We start from the raw sequence: 21,516 nt of genomic DNA on the forward strand, positions 1-21,516 counted from the left end.
ATGATGATGAAACCTAAGCCCCCACCCTCGGAGTAGACTCCTACTCCGAACCCCAAACGAATTAACTCAAAAGTCCGCATAAACTTTTGAGTTATGAAGCGGCTTCCCGGCACGAAGCGAAAATAGGCAGATACACTTTGTTTATTGAATACTCCAATATAATAACACTCGCGAATGTCTTCCGACTAACTTAATGCGATCATTAACCACAAAACACCACTTCGTATTAATTATTTAGATTACTCAATGAAGAAAGCAACTGTCCCGTTCCCGTTTCCCGCCGAAAAGCCCTGACACTCATGAGTCATGACACTGACAGTTACTTTTTTTTCCTACGCTCATTTTGCTCATTTAGGTGTCAGACCAAGATCATGAAACCATGCTACCTAAGCTAGTTTTTTTACGGAAAGAAAGGCATTAAATTAGATCATGCAGCCTTGTCGGATAATGGAAACTAACAAAGATTCAAAATTTATTATTATTAATCATACTGAGCAGTACAATTTAGATTAGTGCTTTTCTTGTTTATCCCACTAACTGAATTATGCTGGTATTAGTATTGAATGTTGAGTATATAAATACAGAACTGGTCCCTGCTACTTTCTTGTTTATGCTTATCTCTTCTGGCATGTCGTAAAAACCGTTAGAGATTGTGTCTTCTGTCGTAATAAGCTGCTAAGGAGTAAGGGGAAGAACGCGTACTAGTTGTCTCGTTGTAAGGTATGACTACTTGTGACTCTGCCCATCCCGTTAGGGATTACGGGCGTGAGTTTATGTATGATGTGTATGTTATCAACATCACCAATTTAAGAGCCAGGCTCTTGTTGGTGAACCATTCATTCTCCATGCTACTTTATCAGGGAAAAATAGGGCAGTGGTTTCCCTCTTGCCAGTACTCGCGCAGTACTCGGTTTGACGCGAGTGGAATGGCGTCCAGAGTAGTTGAGTTATTTCAAAGCCGTACTAGGATTTCTGTTCTTCGCCTCTGAATAGTACTGACAGTTACTGCTGTCCTCTGTCAAGTTCCAGGTTACAGTCAATATATTATATCTTATAAGGTGAGACTCAGAGAAAAATTGTCGTAAAAACTGCCTGACCAAAAACAGACGATGGGCGATGGGCTCATTAGGGAGGTACTTTCCACGCTTCCACCATCATTGGCCATAATATGGCTGGCTGTGTAGTTGCAACATTTTGTTGTAACTTTCACACTGTTCATCAAGTTCAAACTAACCTACGGGTTACTAGGTGGGTGGGTGGGCTGCAGTAGTTTTAGGCGGATGAGACGTTCGTTATGTAAAAATTGACGATTCAAAGTGTAACTATGTTACCTACTGAATAAAGATATTTTTGAATTTTGAATTTTTTAAACTTGATAGAAATTACACCGTTAGAAATTACAAGGGTGAGTACATAATATTTATAAGAATAAATTTGATAACTATATTCCAGTTCTGCCTGTCCCTTCGGCGACACATGCGTGATGCTGTTATGTTTGTTTGTTATGTTGGATGGGTAAATAAAACAATTCGTGAATTTAATAAGAAGTATTTATTCTTTTGTTTTTAACAACGATCATGCTGTAATTTACTTGAGATGGTTTTGATATTTTTGCTTTTTCATTCTCCTTAGGCGTTTAGAGAGTGCGCAGTGGAACAATTGCCTGCTGGCCGCTCGCACTGTTCCTAGGGTATTCCGTAAACCGTATATTTAGCTTATTTTAGCAGTACTTATTAATTATCTTACTGAGTGAATATGGATTGTGGAATAGTTTCACTTGAAGTTAGACGTTTATCTGCGTAGATAGCATAAACGCTTCATCTATTGGTCAAAACCCTCGATATGAATCGCGCTACCGCGCGCGGCGCGATCGTTGTGCCTAAGAATTAACAAATAAAGTGAAATCCCAATAAAAAAAAATCATGACTGATAACTTTTTAACACTGCGATATATAATTTTTGGGGAACGTAGCTTGAAGAGTCCCTCATCTATTTGCACAAGCGACAGTATGTTAAAATCTATAAATACCTTAGACTATAAGTACGTATAATCTTAAAACTACCAAAAACCCTGTTATACTAAGACATTTATTTGCAAATTAAAATTAATACAATTCCACATTTTAATTATTACAATGATCACAGTCAACTAACATGTTGCCGTATACGCAGCAACACGTTAAAATAATAGTTAGTGCTTATTTAGTTACATGGGAGATAGGTGCATAGCCGATAAATCATTAAAGCTTATAGGCGCTGTCGCTATTCCTTACTCGAATTAGTACGGTCAGTGCTCTAAAATACCGTAACCAACAGTGCCCAATTGGGCACACATAAACCTGTATAACTATAGATAGGTACTTATGTTAAAGCACTAACTGTACTACCTCAGAAACAACTCAATTTAAACCGTGAACTAAGCCCACGACCTGCGCGAAGTTATGCAAAAAATGCTAAAAGACCCAACGATCTAGGAATTTAAGGATGGGCTAAAATCTCGTTATGGACTTATTGGTCAATCCTCTTCCGATTTGTCTAGTAGGCGTAGTAGATTATAGTTAAGTGTTCCTAAGCAGGTACCTAATTTACAGCGCTTATAAAGCTCTGCCAAATAGAAGGTATTATAATATCTACATTATCACGAGGTATGGCCATGTTGAACAGCATAATATACTTCTTTTAAACAATAATATTATTACATCCAAATCACTAGCATTTCAGTTCGCTTAGCCTATTATTAAGTATTATTATAATTTATTTTAAAAATAGTTTTAATCGACTAAAGCTAACAGACACCATACCATGGTAAAAAAGTTGTATCTTTGTTGTTTTGAAAGTAATTTTGGCAAGAATTGCATTTACATAAAAAAAAGATAAAGAAATAAGAAGACGAACGATCAATTTTATAGAAATATAAATTATCTAAGTAGGTAAGACAAAAATGCTATAGTACTCACGTTGACGATTGATTGATTGACTTAATTATTATTGGTTGATGGTTGTTTGTACATTAAAACAGTAAGACACGTTCAAACCATTGTTTAACTAATAGAAACCACTGATTCGTTAACCTAATCACATGCATAAGAACTTTGACCAACTATAAATATCTAGAGCGTTACGACGATCTTTTCACAATTCTCCTAAGTGTCAAATATGCTATTATTCTAACAAGTATAATTTCGCTGAAGAGTACAGCAATGTCCAGCCAGTAGTTGTCCTGCTTGAAGCTGAATTCTTTCAGTAGTTCCTTTGGATACCTGTCAAAATAAAATTTACTATTAAGTAGTTAGTAGTCTAGTGGTCTACCGTAAAAAGTTCAGTTTTAAAATCAAGTAAGTAATATAGTTCGGTTCATAAACGGTAAGGAACACATACATAACGTAAACTGCCTATATACGTCCCACTACTGGGCACAGGCCTCCCCTCAATCAACCGGAGGGGGTATGGAGCATACTCCACCACGCTGCTTGGGTTGGTGGAGGTGTTTTTACGGCTAATAGCCGGGACCAACGGCTTAACGCTCTCTTACTTTTACTCATCTTACTTTTTCGGACAATCAGGTGATTCAAGCTTGAAAAGTCTCACAAAGTGATTTGGACAATGTACCCATCGGGAATCGAACTCGGACCTCCAGATCGTGAGCCTAACGCTCTAACCACTAGACCACAGAGGGTGACTGTGTAAGGAATACAGTCACCATAATATTATTTTCACTTGTAAGGTATATACCAAAAGGGTCTGTGTCCACAAGTTATCTATATGAGGTTTACGCGGTGAGGGTTAACTTCATCAGTCATCCCATAATCATGACACTTGCAACAGTATTGAAATATCGGGAGTATATCCACGATTTTAACGCGGTAAGAACCTGGTAAGAAGTGGCTTTTAGTGACTCGCTTATATCTATTTCTTCAAAGTGATCAAACTCAGTAGTCAAATGATTTGCCCGACAGGAATAGTTTAATATTTTTTCTTGTGGTGAAACTTCTTTTTCTTCTTCTTCTTGATTAAAGAAAAGGTTAACGTCGTGTCTTATAGGGAAGTCAAGGAATTGGCCTTTGATAGACTGGAATGGAAAATGCTACACCGACAAGAGCGTGGCTCTTAAATTGATGATGATGAAACTTCTTGAATTCATATGAGAATAAGATATTTGGAATTGCAAGGATGTGTATCGTATTAATTATCTTTTTCTTACCTTAAATGGCAATACAACTTCGTGTCAGGGCATTCAAGCGGCTGTCGTCCAAAGGCGTACACGGACAGCACGAGAGCTTCGAAGGCGTACCGCAGGAAGGAGAAGTACGAGATGATCCTCATTGCCGGGCTCATGTGCTGCAGCAGTACCAGGAAACCAGCGAACACTATCATTGCGCACGTCGTGATCGCGCCGAAGAAGGTACCGTTCTGGGTTGAGGAATAAATGAACACAATACAGATTATACATTGTTTTAAGTTTACGCGGTTATTATCATAATTAAAACACATAATAACGGGTTCTTACCGCGTTTAAATGGGGATATGAAATATCGGGAGTCTCATATCCCCATTTAAACGCGGTAAGAACCCGTTATTATGTGTTTTAATCACAATACAGATGACTATAGTTATCCCAATCGGGTAGCACGTCCATCAAAAGATGAACTAAGTATCCACACCTCTCAAAGCTTTCTGTACAAGATACAATACAGAATTTAAGACAAAATGCAGAATGACTCAACATGCCCGTTTATTGTTCAGCACCAATTAGCTAGCAATGCTAGCATCCTCTAATCTTACCTACCTAAAGTCTTAGGGTGGTATTAATAAACTAATCTCAGCTGAGACTGCCTTTAAGATCATGCTCAAAACCCTGTTTTAATATAAGAATCGTCACACTGGCATGATCTTGAGGGCAGTCTCGTAGCTGAGATTAGTTTGTTGATACCACCCTTAGTGGTGATGCTGCAAGGGAGGCTGTGACGACCTTGAGACGGCTTTAGGAACCCGACAGAATTCTTAGGTCTACGTAGGTGAATTAAGAATTTTAGGACTTTACGGATTTGGTTTCATTTTTACCGCCACTATTAAAAAAGATCGCCGTGGAGATCCTGGGGGGAGGCCTATGCCCAGCAGTGGGCGTCGTACGGCTGATGATGATGATTAAAAAAAGGAACAGAAACACCAACAAAAACTGATGGAACTAATACAAATTATAAGCACGTTTAACTTTACTAACGCACATTTTTGTGGATTCTCCTATATTAACGTAGGAAGTAATTAAATAATAGGATTTTATGACGGAACTAAAATAGATTCTTGACTTTTGTATGTGTTTTATGTACCTATAATGAAAATAAACGATTGATTTGCTTGGACATTTAATTCCCAGCCAAATGCTGCTACACTTACAATAGGATTGACCAGGGTTCCGATGACGTTGCCGACGGCGTCAGCGAGCAGGGTGATGTGTGCCAACACCATGACGAACATGAAGAACCGGGACAACTCTAGGGGCTGCCCAGATAAGAAGTATGACGGAACTGAGTACACGAAGCTGTACCATATCTGAAATAGGAATAATCACACCTATAGTTATATTGATGATAGATCGATTCTTACATGAATCCGTTCGTCTGCGCTCCGCTTCAGTGGAAGCGCACTCTTATTGGCTCCAAGCAGGTTAAGGGGTGTTAAACCACCACATCGAAGCAATTCATCTAATAAAAAAGCAATATTGCTATTTGACACTTCTTTGCATTGCGCACTTACTTTAGAGGAATTGCTTCGAAGTGGCCCTTTTAACCCTCTAGGTAGGTATAGAAGCAGAATAATGTTACCTGTATCGGTATTCCAGTCAGAAGGACCGCCGCGTAGTATGTGCTGAGCTTGTACCAGTTGTTGAAATTCTCCTTCTTCAACACAGGTAGCTCGGCAGGAACTGAAAATAATAGAAATAGCCAATAAAATACACAGAACAATTACATACATAAATAAACTCAGACCTATTTCCAACCGGGGTAAGCAGAGACTATGGAATTCCACATGCCTCGATTCTGACACACTTCCCTTGTTTCATTCATATCATCAATCGCTTCATGCATGCACGCAGGTTCAGAGTAGATGGTAAGTAAAAAATATTTTCTAAGGACCCTACAGAACAATTACTTATTAATTAGCTGATTTATCTAATAATTAAGCATAAAATAGTAGGGCGGGCAAAGTATTTATATACCTACCTTCCAATTATCTCTGTATATTTGCGTGCTCTTGCGCATGCTGATCATGCAGTTGATTAACTAGGAGGGCATACCTACACAATTATTGTTATTCTTGTTGGGCAATTATTACTTGATTTCCTGTGTAGTGTAGTTAGTTATTTTTATATTAATTATGTAACTTGTGTTATTTTTTTTATTAACTGCGCATTACTCGTAAAGTATGCCTAGTTGACTACACTTGGCTTATTGTACATAAACTCAAGCCTGTCGTGCCTAATAGGATGGGCAGAGTCATAAGAACGAATGCCCTTTTAAAATCTAAACTTTTAACTATTGTGTCTGGAAACCTTGGCTTAAGAGGATATTGCACTGTAGGTACTGTGGCTTTGTTCTTGGTGACATTTAGTTTATTTAGACCCCATCCATATTCATTCTATTATACTATGGCCACATAATACATAATAGTACTACGTGTCTACGTCTATGGCGTATGGATTGCTTCTTTGCAATAGTAAGGAAGCGTTGCGCCTCAATGATGCGTCGCTTGGAAGCCAGCTCCAACAGCACCCTGGGTGTGTGGGTGAACCGCTGGGAGTCGCCATTGATCGCACACATTTCTCCTCTCGCTAGGCAGCTTTAATTTGTTTCTCTTTATAAATACATATTTGTCTACTAACACTACGATTAAGTACCATGTTACTAATATCTATGGACAACAGTCTGAAAATAAAGATATTTGAATTTGTAACGAAATCGAAATTCGCATTGTGGCAAAGTTCCTCTGGAAGGTTTAAAACACTTACATCTAAGAACAGCAGGCATCAGCGATGTGTAGCAGAGGTAAGCGGCAGAGATGATGAGGAAGCCCATGTTGTTGATGGTCTTGGAGCCGTCGTTGCCGGCCTTCTCGTAAAAGAGGCCCAGGAGAACCCCGATCACGATGTGCAGCACCACCTTCAGGTGGGTTACAGTCTGAGGATGACAATACATACATCAATAAATTGGTACTAAGTTATAATAAATTGGTATAATTTGGTGGAATATAAATAACTGGTGTAATGAGAGCCTTCGAACCAAATACGAATGGAGACGGTATTACAGATTGACCGTTTTTGTTGTTGCAATCATCACTAATTTAAGAGCCACGCTCTTGTCGGTGTAGCATTCCCCATGCTACTGTTTTAGGGAAAAATAGGGCAGCGGTTTCCCTCTTGCCTGCCGCCCAATACGCAAAAATGGGTTGTTGATGAATGCGTTGTTGCAATAAGTAGTTTACTACTACTACAGTTGTTGTTGTTGTTGTTGTTTAGTGGTTACTTTTTAATTTGAGATGTAAAGATATTTTATTGTACGATTTAATTATTTAGTTTGATGGTACCTACTTATTAGTATAAAATATGTATTTTTTTTAATTTACATACTTAATGCAAATTAGATTATTCAGTTTTGACGCATATCATCGCTAAACCAGGACTGGTTTGTCTTGATGTTAGCTTTGAAGTGGAAAAAGGGCATTTCGAGTTATTTCTATTCTTATTTTTATTATTCTATATCTTTTGTAGGTAATCTTGAGTTTGAGCGCCCGATCATATATAAATTCTTCGCGTTTTGATATAGATGGGTCCTCCTCGGCCTGGTAAGGTCTAAAAGAAAGATATTTACAATTCTAGCAAGCACTCCAAGTTCGTCGACTATTTGTATTTTATTTTAGTAGGGTGTCGTGGTAGCCTCGTTAGTAGAACGCTTGCCTCTCACTTTGAGGTCGCAGGTTCGAATCCAGCGCAGGCCTAAACCAATGATTGTCGAATTCGTTTTAAAATGATTATCATGTGCTCAGCGGTGAAGGAAAACATCGTGAGGAAACCCACATTCTCGAGAAATGCAGTTTCGGAGGTATGTGACCTAACCTGTATTGGACTGGTTTTCCCTTCGCGGGTTGGAACGTCAGACAGGCAGTCGTTTCTGTAAAAAACCGGACCTGTCAAATCTTCAGGTTAGGTAAGCTGACCTTGTGAAAAATGGGATAATGCTAGGGAGATGATGAGTAGGGATTTGAGCATGCCTTGGACTATTTGACAAATAGTAGCAAACATATTTCAAGGCTCTCTCCTACTGATAGTTAGGTGCAATTCAGTTTTGTCAATATCACACCAATTTCTTCACTGAGTAGGTATTTATTGCGTAGAGCAAATGTGAAGTTTGGCACCTTTTCGAAATATATTTGCTGTTACCGAATTGCCACTTAAGTCATTGACCAACACAATACCGGTTGGTGGAGCGGGGCATACTCTGGCTGTCCATTATATTTCTGCATACTTGCCTTTTATTTTTTAATTTTTTTATATCGTGGGTTATATCGTAAATTAGTTTTTTCGGAATTAGTTTTATATCAACATATCCCTAGCGTCATCTCGTTTTCACAGTGTCCGCTTACCTAACCTGAAGATTTGATAGGTACATTTTACAGAACCGGTGACTGTCTAACCTTCCAACCAGCGAAGGGAAAACCATTTCAATACAGGATAGGTCATATACCTCCGAAAGGAATTTATTGAGCATTTGGGTTTTTTGCGATGTTTCCCTTCTCCACTGAGCACGCGTGATAGGTAATGTTTTATGGTCCAAACATGAATTCGAAAACAATTTCGAAAATCATTGGTTTGGGCTCGTGCTGGATGCAAAGTTACGACTTCATAGTCATGAGGTTATTACAATACTGATGTAGGTACGTAGTCGTTACATGAGTCATGTTAGGGGCCTATGGCGGCTCAATAATAACCCTGACACCAGGGTATGATGGGGTTAGGTAAACCACCTCACAACCCACACGATAGAAGAAGACAGTCATGAGAGTCAAGCGTTCTTCCAACTATGCCACCAGCTATGGTTCATGAAATTCGTTTTATATAGGTAACGTCTTCTCTAATATATGTATACTTATATGGGTAAATAATGTTACCATAAAATTAATCGTATCCATCTGAGATTTAAATATCGTGTTTATCTCTGTTTTCTTTTGTTATGTTAAGGTCGTGAAAGACGCATTTCTTCAAAAATCCGTTGACTCGGTTTGGAACTAATTTGAATTCAATGGTGTTTGTCACAGAACAGGTCGATCTCTCTTCGTATTCATCGCTTACTGAGAAGATGGATGGGGTTTTTCATAATTGCCTTGACGTAATTCTGTGTCACGAGGTCACATTGCATTATATCATTGCCTTCTGTATCCTTACCCATTTCCCTAGGCTTTGTTTAAGGTCTCGAAAAATGCTTTAATTAAAAAAGAAAAAAATGACTTTCGCTTGAAACGTTCCGTTTTACGAAAAAACTAATTTGAATTTAATGTTGTTTGTCACCGAATAGACCTATCTTTTTACGTGATTGTCTGATGTAAATTACGAATGTCAGGGTCAAGTTACTAACGATTACGACAATAGACAGTGACAGTAAGGGATAGACATGTCACTTTATGTCAATCCTATACGCTTATCACTGTCAAATGTCAATCGTTTGTAACGTGGCTAACACCCATGGACCGCCTATTTACCTAATTCGTATAGTTTTTTGTGTGACGACATTACTATGCTTATATTATTAAGTACTTCTTTTTCTATAGTGTAGGTTGTGAGGTGAATTACCAACCCCATCAACCCTGGTGTCAGGGTTACTATTGAGCCGCCAAAGGCCCCTGACCTGGCTCATGTAACGACTACTAACTTACATCAGTAAGCAGTAATCGGAACCAACTGCTTAACGTGCCTTCCGAAGCACGGATCATTTTCTTTCGGACAATCAGGTGATCAGCCTGTAATGTCCTATAACCGAACTAGGGATCACAAAGTGATTTTCGTGATGTGTCCCCACCGGGATTCGAACCCGGGACCTCCGGATCGTGAGCCCAACGCTCAACCACTGGACCACAGAGGCCGTGCTAGTATAGAATAAGGAATAGTAACTATTTAGAAAGACGGCAACTCTGCGCTCCCCACCAGCAATGTGTAGTGTATGTGTAAAATGAGGTGTTTTATATGAAGTCTCCAGGGTCAAAGGTCCAATAATAACCCTGACACCAGAGTTGATGAGGTTGGTAATTTACCTCACAAACCACACGATAGAAGAAGATTCTATGCTAGCGGCAAAAACAAATACTTACCCAATCGCGGTACTGCTGCAGCAAACACCTCTTGACAAGGGTAGTGAACCGGTAGACCTCATGCGGGGGCCGGACGATGATGGAGATCTTGCCACATTGGAAGGCGTCACTCTCGTCCACGCTGGCGGGAGGCAGCCGGGGCTTCTCACTGCGGTCAGACAACCTCACCTTCTGAGCCAGCAGCTCGTTGAAGTTGCCGTACTCTTTGTTTGCTATTTCCAGAACTGGAAATAAAAAGTAACGGTTATTATAAATTTTGTGATGGCGCGACGACTTGGATGCTTTCCTGGAAGGCTGGCCGGAGGAAGCACTGGAGAGAGAGTCCTGGAAGAAATGGAGGGAGGTCTTTGCCCAGCAGTGGGACACTTTAGGCTAGTTAAGATAAGAAGATTATAAAATATATGGCCGAAGTAGGTACGCACGTGATACAGAACTGCGAAAAATAAAAAGATGGAGAGGCCTTTGCACAGGATAGGGGTCTTTTGGCTAAATTAAATTAAGTAGATTTGATTTACATTTATGTACTATTTATGTAAGTATGTAGTCGTTACATGAGCCATGTCAGGGGCCTTTGGCGGCTCAATAATAACCCTGACACCAGGGTTGATGAGGTTGATTTTCCTCACAACCCATACGATAAGAAGATAAAATCAAAAGTGCAAAGGTCCAATCAGTTTCTTGCAAAGTAATAAATTCACTGCTCGTTCCTGTAATAGACCAAAAACACCTACAAAAACATAAATTTTATAGTTATGACAACTAATGGTTCATAATTTCACCACTGTTTACAAATAATTCGCTGGGGTCAGTGACTGCAATTTTGCTCTTTGACTGTACGGTCACGAGTACTAATATGTATACATTTTGAAACCATGTCACATTAACTTTTTAGATAAATTAAACCGTAAGTCTCATTAAATGTCAAATATGATAGTGCGACTGGGTTCTAAAGGCGGTACATGATATTGCTCATGACTGTACGTACCTAAACACTTGCCTTAACAGTGCCCTAATATAGTCTGTACTGTACATTAACTATACCTACATTATTATTTTTCAACATTTTTTATTATTATTTTATTTTATTTTTTTGCACTGTCTATCCCGCTACATTTTTCATTAAATTCATAATATCCTATACCTAAAGGTTGCCTGGAAGAGATTGCTACCTTAGCAATAAGGCCGCCTGTTGTACTACCAATTTAATTATAATACTAATGTATTTTTAATGTGATTCAAGTGCAATAAAGAGTTTTTGTATTGTATTGCGATTACAGGTAGGTGGATAACAAGTAGAGATTCTCAAAGTCGGTAATCTAGACAAGTTAAAGTGCCGGACAAAGTCTAGACGGAACGCAAAAAGTTCGTTTAGGACGGTATAACCATCAGTGTCTATTTTTTACTTTTTCCTGCTTTTGCCTGCGTTCGGTTGAAGCAAGTTCTTTTTTAATGAATGAATGAAATAAATGTAGTAAGTAAGTGCAGTTTTCACTAACACAGTTGGTTCGACCATTATGTACAGGTTGGCTCACCACCTATCACGTCGGTCTAACAGAAAGTTCGGTAAGGTGTGGGTACTTAGTTCATCTTGTGATGGATGTACCTCTGACTTCCCCAATAGCCATGAGCTCATGAGCTTATGAAGAAAAGAAGGAACTAAATTATTTATTGTAAGGAAATAAGTACTTACTATAATCGGCCGGGTTGTGGTACATGGGACACTGGAAACCAAGTGTCGCCAAGTATGGGACCGTGTTGGCGCTAGAGTCGTTGTATATGCACATGCCCTCAGCCAAGATGTAAACCTGGTAGAAAAGGTAGATACTTATAGATAGAAAACAAGTTCTTTTATTTTTGAAGGTGAAATGATAAGGGTTGTACAGAAGCACAACCCGGATATTTCATACAAAAATCCGTGTTTTACACAGACAATACACATTGACGTTATCGTCTTCGCGCATCTGTGTGTGACGACTGACGCCCATACGATTCAAGACTAAAGTAAGACAGAGGGGGTGAGGTAAACCTAACTGAGCCGCTGGTGCGGAGCGGAGAGTTGCCGATCTATACGTATATTACTTATTCTATGACAAATGTCTCTCAAGTTTTTAAAATAAAAATACATACTAATAATAATACAACCGTCGTTGATTGTTTTCGGGCAGATTGAATTGAACCCGTGGCACATACTTATCGCGAAGGCTGGTTTCTATACTTATAACCCTCCTTTTTGTTGGGTCGCAGTCGGGTAAAATATCCCCACACCGGTGCTGGTAGAAACATAATACCTACTACCACTACCATTGATCGATCAGCATCACTGGTTTTTTTGTAATTTTATGTACTTAAGTTTTATGTCTGATGTTTTTATATTGTTATTTTGTATTGCATCCTTTTATAATCTTAAATCATTTCTTTCTTTCCTACTCACCTATAGTTACTCCATGATAATACGCATATAATTTGCAAATCATAACGATGAAACGTCAAATTCCTATGGATATTTATAGTGTGCTGTTTGCAGAATAAGATTGTAACAACAAATATTTGCAATAGGTACGTTTACGTATGAATAGCTTAAGTATATAATTCATTACTCGTAGCAGACAAAGTAATATAAGTACCTACAGAAATAGTGAATTATAATATAATAATAAATGACATTGTAACGAATACTGAGGGGGATGATTCAGACCATGATTCTGAGTTGATATCAAGTGGAAATTTCCGTCCCAAAATTCATGGTACTTTTTGTTTTCTTAAATTACTTATTTTCAATGCTATACTTTTGCGATGGAGAATTCTACTTGTAATTAACTCACAAATGAGCTGGACCACCCCCACAGTATTCGTTACGATGACACTAACAGTCTGTATAACACACATTACGCAGATGCACGTGTACAATAACGTCAATGTGTTAGTGTCTAAAAAGAGATTTTTTTGTATGAAGTGTCCAGGTTGTGCTCTTTATGTTATGTAAGTTTGTGTTACCTGGTCAAATATGGTGTAGACAGAAGCTGAAGGTTGGTGGATGGTGCAGACAATGGTGCGGCCATTGCGAGCCAAGTTCTTGAGCATCTCTATACACTGTCCGGACGTAAGACTGTCCAAACCCCTGTAATTATATCCTCATGTGAAACTTCGTCATATTACGGTAAAAATAAGGACTATCTTTTTCTATTATAACACCTTGAATAGCACCCGTTAGACTGACTAAAATGCAATTACAGCGCTCTTGTGACATAAGATAACATGTAAGTACTTATCTCCGAAGGGGTAGGCAGAAGTCTACAGTACCCCCTCCACGCCAGCTATGTTTAACCCCAAGTAACAGGCGATGACCGGGCACGAATAATGAGAATCATGTGATATCAGTTTTATATGATCCAAACATGAATTGAAATCTACAAAGTCGAATTCAGTGTAGGTTTAGAGCCTGGATTCGAATCAGGGACACTACTATTATGGATTACGAATTATCACGGACTTTCAGTAGTTAAGATACCCTTTGTTTTTGACGTGACTTATTGTAGATTTGCCGCAGATGGCGTTAACACGTTCTCTGCCGCGTAGGTCATCGGTGACCTCAACTGAACTAGATCGAGACGCCGCGTAGGGCATCAGTGACCTCACGGTAGGACTAAGTTTGAAACTGATTTGTGAGCCGTAGGCCATGTTTACTGAACATTTCTCTATAGCAGGTGACCGGAATGGCGCTGTAGACCAATCCTTTAGTATGGTGTTTGAGTAATCGTAAAGATGAAAATTATATGGGTGAAATTGCAAAGCAATTAGGAAAAAACAAATGCATCCATTATAAATCATGTTTATTTGTATTAATTATTACACAGTTCGCTACTAAATTATTAAAAAAACAAACTACAAATAACGGTGAGATTTATTGAAGCATTGTAAGCAATAATATACTGTACCAGGACAGTTCTTACAGTATGTAACTACTTTTTTAGTTTTATTCCGAGCGACTTTTGACCCATGTATTTTAACATTTTCTTTGTAGCAACCGACGCAGAAACGTCTCAATTTAGCAACAGGTCCATCTTTTTTCAGCAATTCATGTTTCAATCTCTTAGGTGTGGGGTGACCGGAGGCGTGCACTACACGGCGCCTGCATAACGGATATTCACTTATAAGTATTACAGCGCCGCGTAGGTCAATTATGACCTCGCAACTTTTTTTTTAAATATCTATGGAATCCAGTGTCGAATCAAAACACTTCATATATATATATGTATATATTGATCTAGCGCTTATATTTCCACCAAAAAGTTTTTTTGTTTTTTTTATTTTTTATACTACCGGCAGAGAACGTGTTAACTACTTGGCCGGAGAAATGGGGAACGATGAACGCTGACAGGCCTGAGGGTGCCCAGTTCGACGCGAACCTCGGCTATCAGGGCGTCGTCTGAGAGGAAAAATATTTGAAAGAATTAATCGACTCTAGTGGGTCGATAGCGATAAGCGCTGATTGAGGGAAATCGTCGATCACGCCGGCGGGGTCGGTATCGGGGTACTGAAGTGTTAGGTATCGCGAGTTGATTGGCCGCCTATATGGCTTGAGTAATCGGGTGGTCGGGATCGTATATTAGTTAAAATAAGCACAATAAGGAATATGTAAGTAAGTATACAATAAGTATGCTGTAAGCGTACTAACGTGGTGGGCTCGTCGAGGTAGATCACAGGCGGGTTGTCGATGAGCTCCACGGCGATGGACAGTCGCTTCCTCTGCCCACCCGACAGGTTGCAGCAGCGCGTCATCTCCGTGCCAGATAGTCCTAGCGTGTCCAGGATTTCGTGTATCTGTAGGACAAAAATAAGAATGTTTAGCAACATGGCCGTTGATTTTCATTTGTTCTGTTTGCTTTGTTGTACCAATCAGCTATAAGTACCTACAATACAACAAAAAGTTTTTGTATTTTGGAAAATTTGCAATACTTGGCTGATTATTATACTGGTAATGCTACTGTTGTGGACTGTATGTTCAGGATCTCGGGGAAATAAAAGGCTCGATCAAATTTCCGGATCAACTGCTAACTAACTCATTTATTTCATATAAATATCCACCTTAGCTACTAATTTCGCTATCACAACTAGTGGGTGTTCACGCGTCGATCGTTTAACTATCCTACTCTAACAGTATCGCCGTCTCGTTCTAGGGGCGGCGCTTCCTTCGCTGTCCCTTTTTAGCGGCGCCGTCTCGCTCTAGTGGCGGCGTCCGCTACATCTCTCCCCCCGGCGTAGCTTGTGAAGCCTCCTTCTTGATCAGCACGGCGAGCTTCCTCGTTGGTCTCCTGAAGATTCCCGTTCTGGTTCTGACGTCGGCGACTCGTATCCCGCCGTCAGGTCCGATGAAGGTCCGAATCACCTCCCCCATTGGCCAGACGTTTCGTGGCAGTGTCGGGTCAACTACCACTACGATGTCTCCTTCTTTCAGCCCGGCGTCGTTGTTCGTAGGCTCGCCTCGAGGTACCAGTGTCGGCAGGTACTCCTTCAGCCAGCGTTGCCAGAAATGGTCGGCGAGGGCCTGGCTTGCTCGCCAAGCTCGTCGGTCGGCTTCGTCGTATGGTCCGGTGGTTGGCAGCCCCATGGATCCTCCCAACAGAAAGTGGTTGGGTGTGAGGGCCTCCGGGTCGTTCGGGTCCACGCTGACATGAGTGAGGGGGCGGGCGTTGACCGAGAATTCCACCTCCGTTAACAGCGTCTGGAGCACTTCCTCCGGTGGCGCCTTTTCCTTAAGTACAGCGCCTAGTGCCGCCTTCACTGAGCGCACCATGCGCTCCCAGGCTCCTCCCTGGTTAGGCGCTCCAGGTGGGATGAACCGCCACTCCGTTCTGTGCAGCATCCCTTCTTGTTGCAGTGCGGGCGCCCATTCCTTGTAGGCGGCCTTCAGCTCGTGGTCTGCTCCGCGAAAGTTCGTCGCGTTGTCCGAGTAGATGACGCGGGGCCATCCTCTGCGTGCGGCCATGCGCCGCAACGCCATTAGCGCCGAGTCGGTGGAGAGGGAGGCGGCGAGCTCGACATGTATAGCTCGCGTGGTGAGGCATGTGAAGAGCGCGCCCCACCTCTTCTCTCGTCGTCGTCCGATCTTCACCATCATTGGGCCGAAGTAGTCCACTCCGCAGTTCGTGAAGGGGCGGTGGAATGGTTCCAGTCGGGCTTGCGGTAGATTCCCCGTCGCTGGTGCTCGCGGCATGGCTCGCCGCACTTTGCAGAGTGCGCAGGCATGCTCGACAGCGCGTACTGTTGGTCGCAGATGTATGATCCAGTATCGTTGTCGTAGGTCGTTGGTCACGCGCTCTCGGTTGGCGTGGCCGGCGGCGCAGTGTTCCCTCAGCACCAGCAACTTGGTCAGGTGATGACGGCCGTCCAGGATGATTGGTCGCTTCATATGTTCTGGAACGGTCGCGGCTCCAATACGACCTCGAACACGCAGGATCCCATCTTGTAGCTCCGGGTCTAGCTTGTATAGGCGGCTTGTCTTGGAAATGGAGCGCCCTGCTTGGATCCGTTCTATTTCAGCGCCAAAGCTCTCACGCTGAGCTCTTTGCAGGAGTGCTCGTTCGGCGCGTTCCAAGTGCTCCACTTCCAGGTTCTTTTTCTTCTTGCGGCACATGTCGATGAATGCCAATACCCGTGCCGCCGCTCTGATCAGTGTTTCATATTTGGAGAATCGACCAGGGTCAGGTAGCCAGTCCTCCTTCTGTCCATCGCGTGTCCCAGTGTGAAGGACGTCTTCCTCCTCGATGTGCGATGACTGTTCAGCGGGCCAGTGTTCCGGTGACTCGTATAAGAAGTCTGGCCCCTGAAACCAGCGGTCGTTCACGCTGATTGTAGTCCCATGACATCTTGTGGCGTCGTCGGCTACGTTGTGTGTAGTGGGGAGCCATCGCCATTCGTCCTTCTGGGTGAGCTCTGCGATCTCGCTCAGCCTGTGCGCCACGAATGGGGTGTAGCGCCGAGCGTCGTTCCGCACCCAGTGTATCACCGTCGCTGAGTCCGTCCAGTAGGTGACACTGTCGATCTTGATGCGGTGTTCCTTTTTCAGCGTGTCGGCCAACCTCACTCCGATGACGGCGGCTTGTAGTTCCAGTCGCGGGATCGTTTGTGTTCGCTGCGGCGCCACCTTTGACTTGGCGCCAACCAGAATGACCCCGATGCTTCCGTCGCAGCGCACTATCCTCCAGTAGGCCACCGTCGCGTATGCTTGCTCGCTGGCGTCGCAGAAGATATGTAGCTCGATGCGCTGATGGTTCTTCATCTCGTAGCATCGTGGTAGTCGTAGCCGGGCGATCTCTTCCAGCTGTGCCAACCAGCTCATAAATTGTCCGGCTTCTTCTTCCGGGATCGGCTCGTCCCATGGCAACTTAAGACGCCATAGGCCCTGAAGAATGATCTTCGCTCGGATCGTGTAGTGGCTCAGGAGTCCCAGCGGGTCGTATATGCTCATGACCGCACTGAGAGCTTCTCGCTTCGTAGGCGCGCGGCTTCGTGTTCGTACCTCGTCCGGTACTCTATTGAGCGACGTGTTGAACCCCAGTTCGTCTCGACCTGCGTTCCAGTAGAGGCCAAGTATTTTGTGCTCGGCGTGGCCCTCTCCTCCGAGCTGCGTTGGTTGGGTCGCTCGAAGCTCTACGGGCACTTCGTCCAGGACTCCCTCGTAGTTGGAGTTCCACCCGCGCAAAGTGAAGCCGGCGTCTGCGTGGACTTCTATCACCTCGTTGATGGTTCGGCGGCCCTCCTCGATGTCTTCATAGCTCGCCACAAAGTCATCCATGTAGTGACTGTGTGTGATGGCCTCCAGCGCACGTGGGTGAGTGTGCGCGTGAGCATGCGCGTTGTGGTCTCGCACGCTGTGAGCCATGAAGGGTGAGCTGGCCGCGCCGAAGATCATGCTCGTCATCTTGAAGCAGCGAGGCGGATTCTTCCGGTCGTTTCCCCTCCACAAGAACTGCTGGGCGGGTTGGTCTTCTGGGCGGATCTTCACACGCAGGAACATCTCTTGTATGTCCGCAGTGACGGCGACTGGTCTCTCTCTGAACCGGAATACGATCCCCTGCAGTGACAGTAGCAGGTCCGGTCCCTCTAATAGCTCGTCGTTCAGGCAGACACCGTGGCTGCGTGCGGCGGCGTCGAAAACCAGGCGTAGTTTTCCTGGTTTATTGGGGTTCTGCACGGCAAAGTGTGGCAGGAACCAACTGACGGTGCTCGCTCGTTCATGACCGTCACATGGTGCTGCGTAGCCCTTGTTCAGCAGGTTCTCCATTTGGGCCGTGTACTGCTTGGCGAAGTCGGGTGAAGCGTCCATCTTCCTCTCGATGCTTCTCAGACGTCGGAAGGCTGCATCGTAGCTTGGAGGCATGGTCACGTCGTCACGACGCCATGGAAGTCCAACCTCGTAGGCCCCGTCGATCTTCTTCATCGTCTTCTGCACGATGTCCCGAGCGCGCTGATTGGCAACGCCCACGAGCGGTTTGTGACTGACACCCAGTGCGTCAATCTTGAAGTGCGCCTCGACGAGTTGCTCGAGACGTCGGTCGTACTGGTCGGTTGTGTCCCCGTGTCGTTCTACATCGTAGACATGCAGCACGCTCCCTTGTTGAATGATGGTGTTGCGTGGTACGGATCCGTGTACCACCCATCCAAGCTGCGTTCTTGATGCGGCGGGTTCGTTCGGGCCGCCAACTCGAAGTTCACGGGACACGATCAATTCCCAGTGGTCTGTCCCCACTAGGACTCTAGGGCGTGCTAACTCGTAGCACATCTCGTTCTTGTCCAGGCGTAGGTGCTTGTATTTTCTCAGTAGCGACTTAGGGATGGTCTGCTGGTGTAGAATAAGGTTCTTCACAGTGCGTGCCCTTATTCCGTACGGTGCGTGTTCATTCTTGCCTCGGAGTTGCACCGCGACTGATCTGCTCTCCTCTTCTTGTTGCGCCATGTTCACACCGCGCAGGTTCAGTGGCTGTGTGGGTCCACTTGCGCCGATGCTCTCCGCCAGCTCGTTGTCAATAAGAGTGACGGTGGCGCCTTCATCCAGTAGGGCGTAGGTGGAGACCTCCCCCCGTGGTCCGCTCACGATCACTGGGCAGACCTTCAGCAGGACAGTCCTCGGGCCAGTGGCGGTAGTGGCCACCGACATGACTGTTTCCGGGCCACTCGTCGATGGTTGCGGTTCGGCTGCGGCGGCGGGCGGGTCCTCGTGTAGCGTAGCGTGATGTGGACGGCGACATTGGTTCACGCCGCACACCCGCGCCTTGCATGCTATGCGTCGATGTTTCGAGGCGACACATTTGAAGCAGAGACCTCTCTCCTTCACGAAGTCCCATCGCTGGTTGACTGTCAGTGCCTTGTAGGATTGGCACTGCGGCAACTTGTGATCTTCTCCGCAGCTGGGGCACTGGACGGCTCGCTCGCTCGTGTTGTAGATGGCTTCTGGTTTTCTTCCCAATGATGATCTTCCACTCGTGCTGGCCTTTAATTCTTTGCTTCTGTTCGCAGCGGGAGCAGTAGCAGCGGCGACGGTGCTGGCACTCGGGGCGTACATGAAGGAGATCGCTAAGTTCGCCTCGTGTGTCAGGAATCGGGACATCATGACGATCTCGGGAACGTTGTCCTCTTCATGTTGAGATGCGTAGTCACACCAGCGTGACCGATGATGCGGGCTGAGCTTGCCAAGTACTTCTCGAGCCAGCAGTGGGTTGTGGATGAAGCCCCGTTTGTCGATGGACTCCAGTATGCACACTTGATTGCGCAGCTTGATCGCGAAGTTATTGAGGTCTATCGCAGACGGTCCCAACCTCGGTAGTCGTCTAATTTCTTCTAGCGCCCGGTCGATCAGCACCTCGGGGCGCCCGAAGCATTGTTCCAGTGTCTTCATTATGACGCTCGGATCGGTTGCGGTGTACAGCAGTGCCGCCACGGCTTCGCGTGCCTCCCCCCGTAGGCACGTCCGTAGTCGCTGTAGGTTCTCGGCGGCGCTCAAATTGTAGAGACGTGTTGAATCTCTCATTGTTGCTTTGAAGGGCAGCCATTCGTTCGGGTTGCCGCTGAAGATGGGTAGCTCGACGTTCCGGATGCGTGGTCGCGCCATCCGCTCGAGTGCCTCTGCCAATTGCTCGATGCCTTGCTTCGCGTTCGAGGTTCGGCGTCTTCGTTCCGCTGACGGGTGTCGGTCTCGTTCCGGCGACCGTAGTGGGTGTCGCTCTCGTTCAGGCGACGGTGAGAAGTGTCGCACACGTTCCGGCGACTGTCGGGGGCGTCGCACTCGTTCAGGCGACGGTGAGAGGTGTCGCACACGTTCCGGCGACTGTCGGGGGCGTCGCACTCGTTCAGGCGACGGTGAGAGGTGTCGCACACGTTCCGGCGACTGTCGGGGGCGTCGCACTCGTTCAGGCGACGGTGAGAGGTGTCGCACACGTTCCGGCGACTGTCGGGGGCGTCGCGCTCGTTCAGGCGACGGTGAGAGATGACGTGGTGCGCGTTGAGGTGTCGGCGAGGAGCGTAGCGGCGCGCGGCGTCTGGCTCTCTCCTCGAAACGGGTCTGCTTCTGTTCTTCGTCCCGTGTCTCGTCCATGCGCATGAACCAGTCATCGACCCGGTCATTGGGTCCCAGGCATACGTCCTCTTCCTGCAGACGAGCGCTCTCTTCCTCTTGGATGTTCTCTTGTTCGACGGCGAGACGCTTCCGAATCAAATCGGCTTCTAATTCCATCTTGCGTCGTTCAAGCTTCGCCAGTTGTTCCGCGGCTTCTAATTCAGCCAAGCGTAGTCTTGCAGTAGCATTCGTCGAACGTATGGAGGGCGCGAGCGATCCGCGCAGTGTATCTGCAACGCGTCGTGTCGCAGCGGGGGCGGCGGTGCGGGGCGCGGTGCCGACGGTGAGGGGCGCGGTACCGGCGGTGAGGTGCGGGGCGCCCGCGGTGAGGTGCGGGGCGCCCGCGGTGAGGGGCGCGGGTTCGATCGTCGCGCTAGTCGTCGGTTGTTCGCGGACTGAGCGCGTCGCGACGGTCGGTGAGGCGGGGGGTGCCTGAGATAACCGCCTCTGACGTTCCTCTTCGATTCGTTGGAGGGCGAGACGTTCGGTCTCGCGCCGTTGCTCTTCCTCGCGGCGTTGTTCCTCCAGCTCCACAGCGTCGCTCTGAC

General features: G+C 44.8%; 1 protein-coding gene across 1 annotated transcript in view; it reads right to left on the bottom strand.

Moving 5' to 3' along the window:
* LOC126368105 (dnaJ homolog subfamily C member 10-like) overlaps nt 1-21,516 on the bottom strand; it is an 82,797-nt gene that overhangs the window by 13,313 nt on the left and 47,968 nt on the right. The window contains exons 4-11 of the mRNA XM_050011989.1: nt 15,032-15,177; nt 13,351-13,474; nt 12,047-12,161; nt 10,357-10,580; nt 7,007-7,175; nt 5,823-5,923; nt 5,395-5,550; nt 4,202-4,410 (exon numbers count right to left, since the gene is read on the bottom strand). Of these exons, the coding sequence (XP_049867946.1) occupies nt 4,202-4,410; nt 5,395-5,550; nt 5,823-5,923; nt 7,007-7,175; nt 10,357-10,580; nt 12,047-12,161; nt 13,351-13,474; nt 15,032-15,177 (1,244 nt within the window). The remainder of the gene's footprint in view (nt 1-4,201; nt 4,411-5,394; nt 5,551-5,822; nt 5,924-7,006; nt 7,176-10,356; nt 10,581-12,046; nt 12,162-13,350; nt 13,475-15,031; nt 15,178-21,516) is intronic.

The sequence above is a fragment of the Pectinophora gossypiella genome, chromosome 7, assembly GCF_024362695.1.
Source record: "Pectinophora gossypiella chromosome 7, ilPecGoss1.1, whole genome shotgun sequence".
NCBI classification, from domain to species: Eukaryota; Metazoa; Arthropoda; class Insecta; order Lepidoptera; family Gelechiidae; genus Pectinophora; species Pectinophora gossypiella.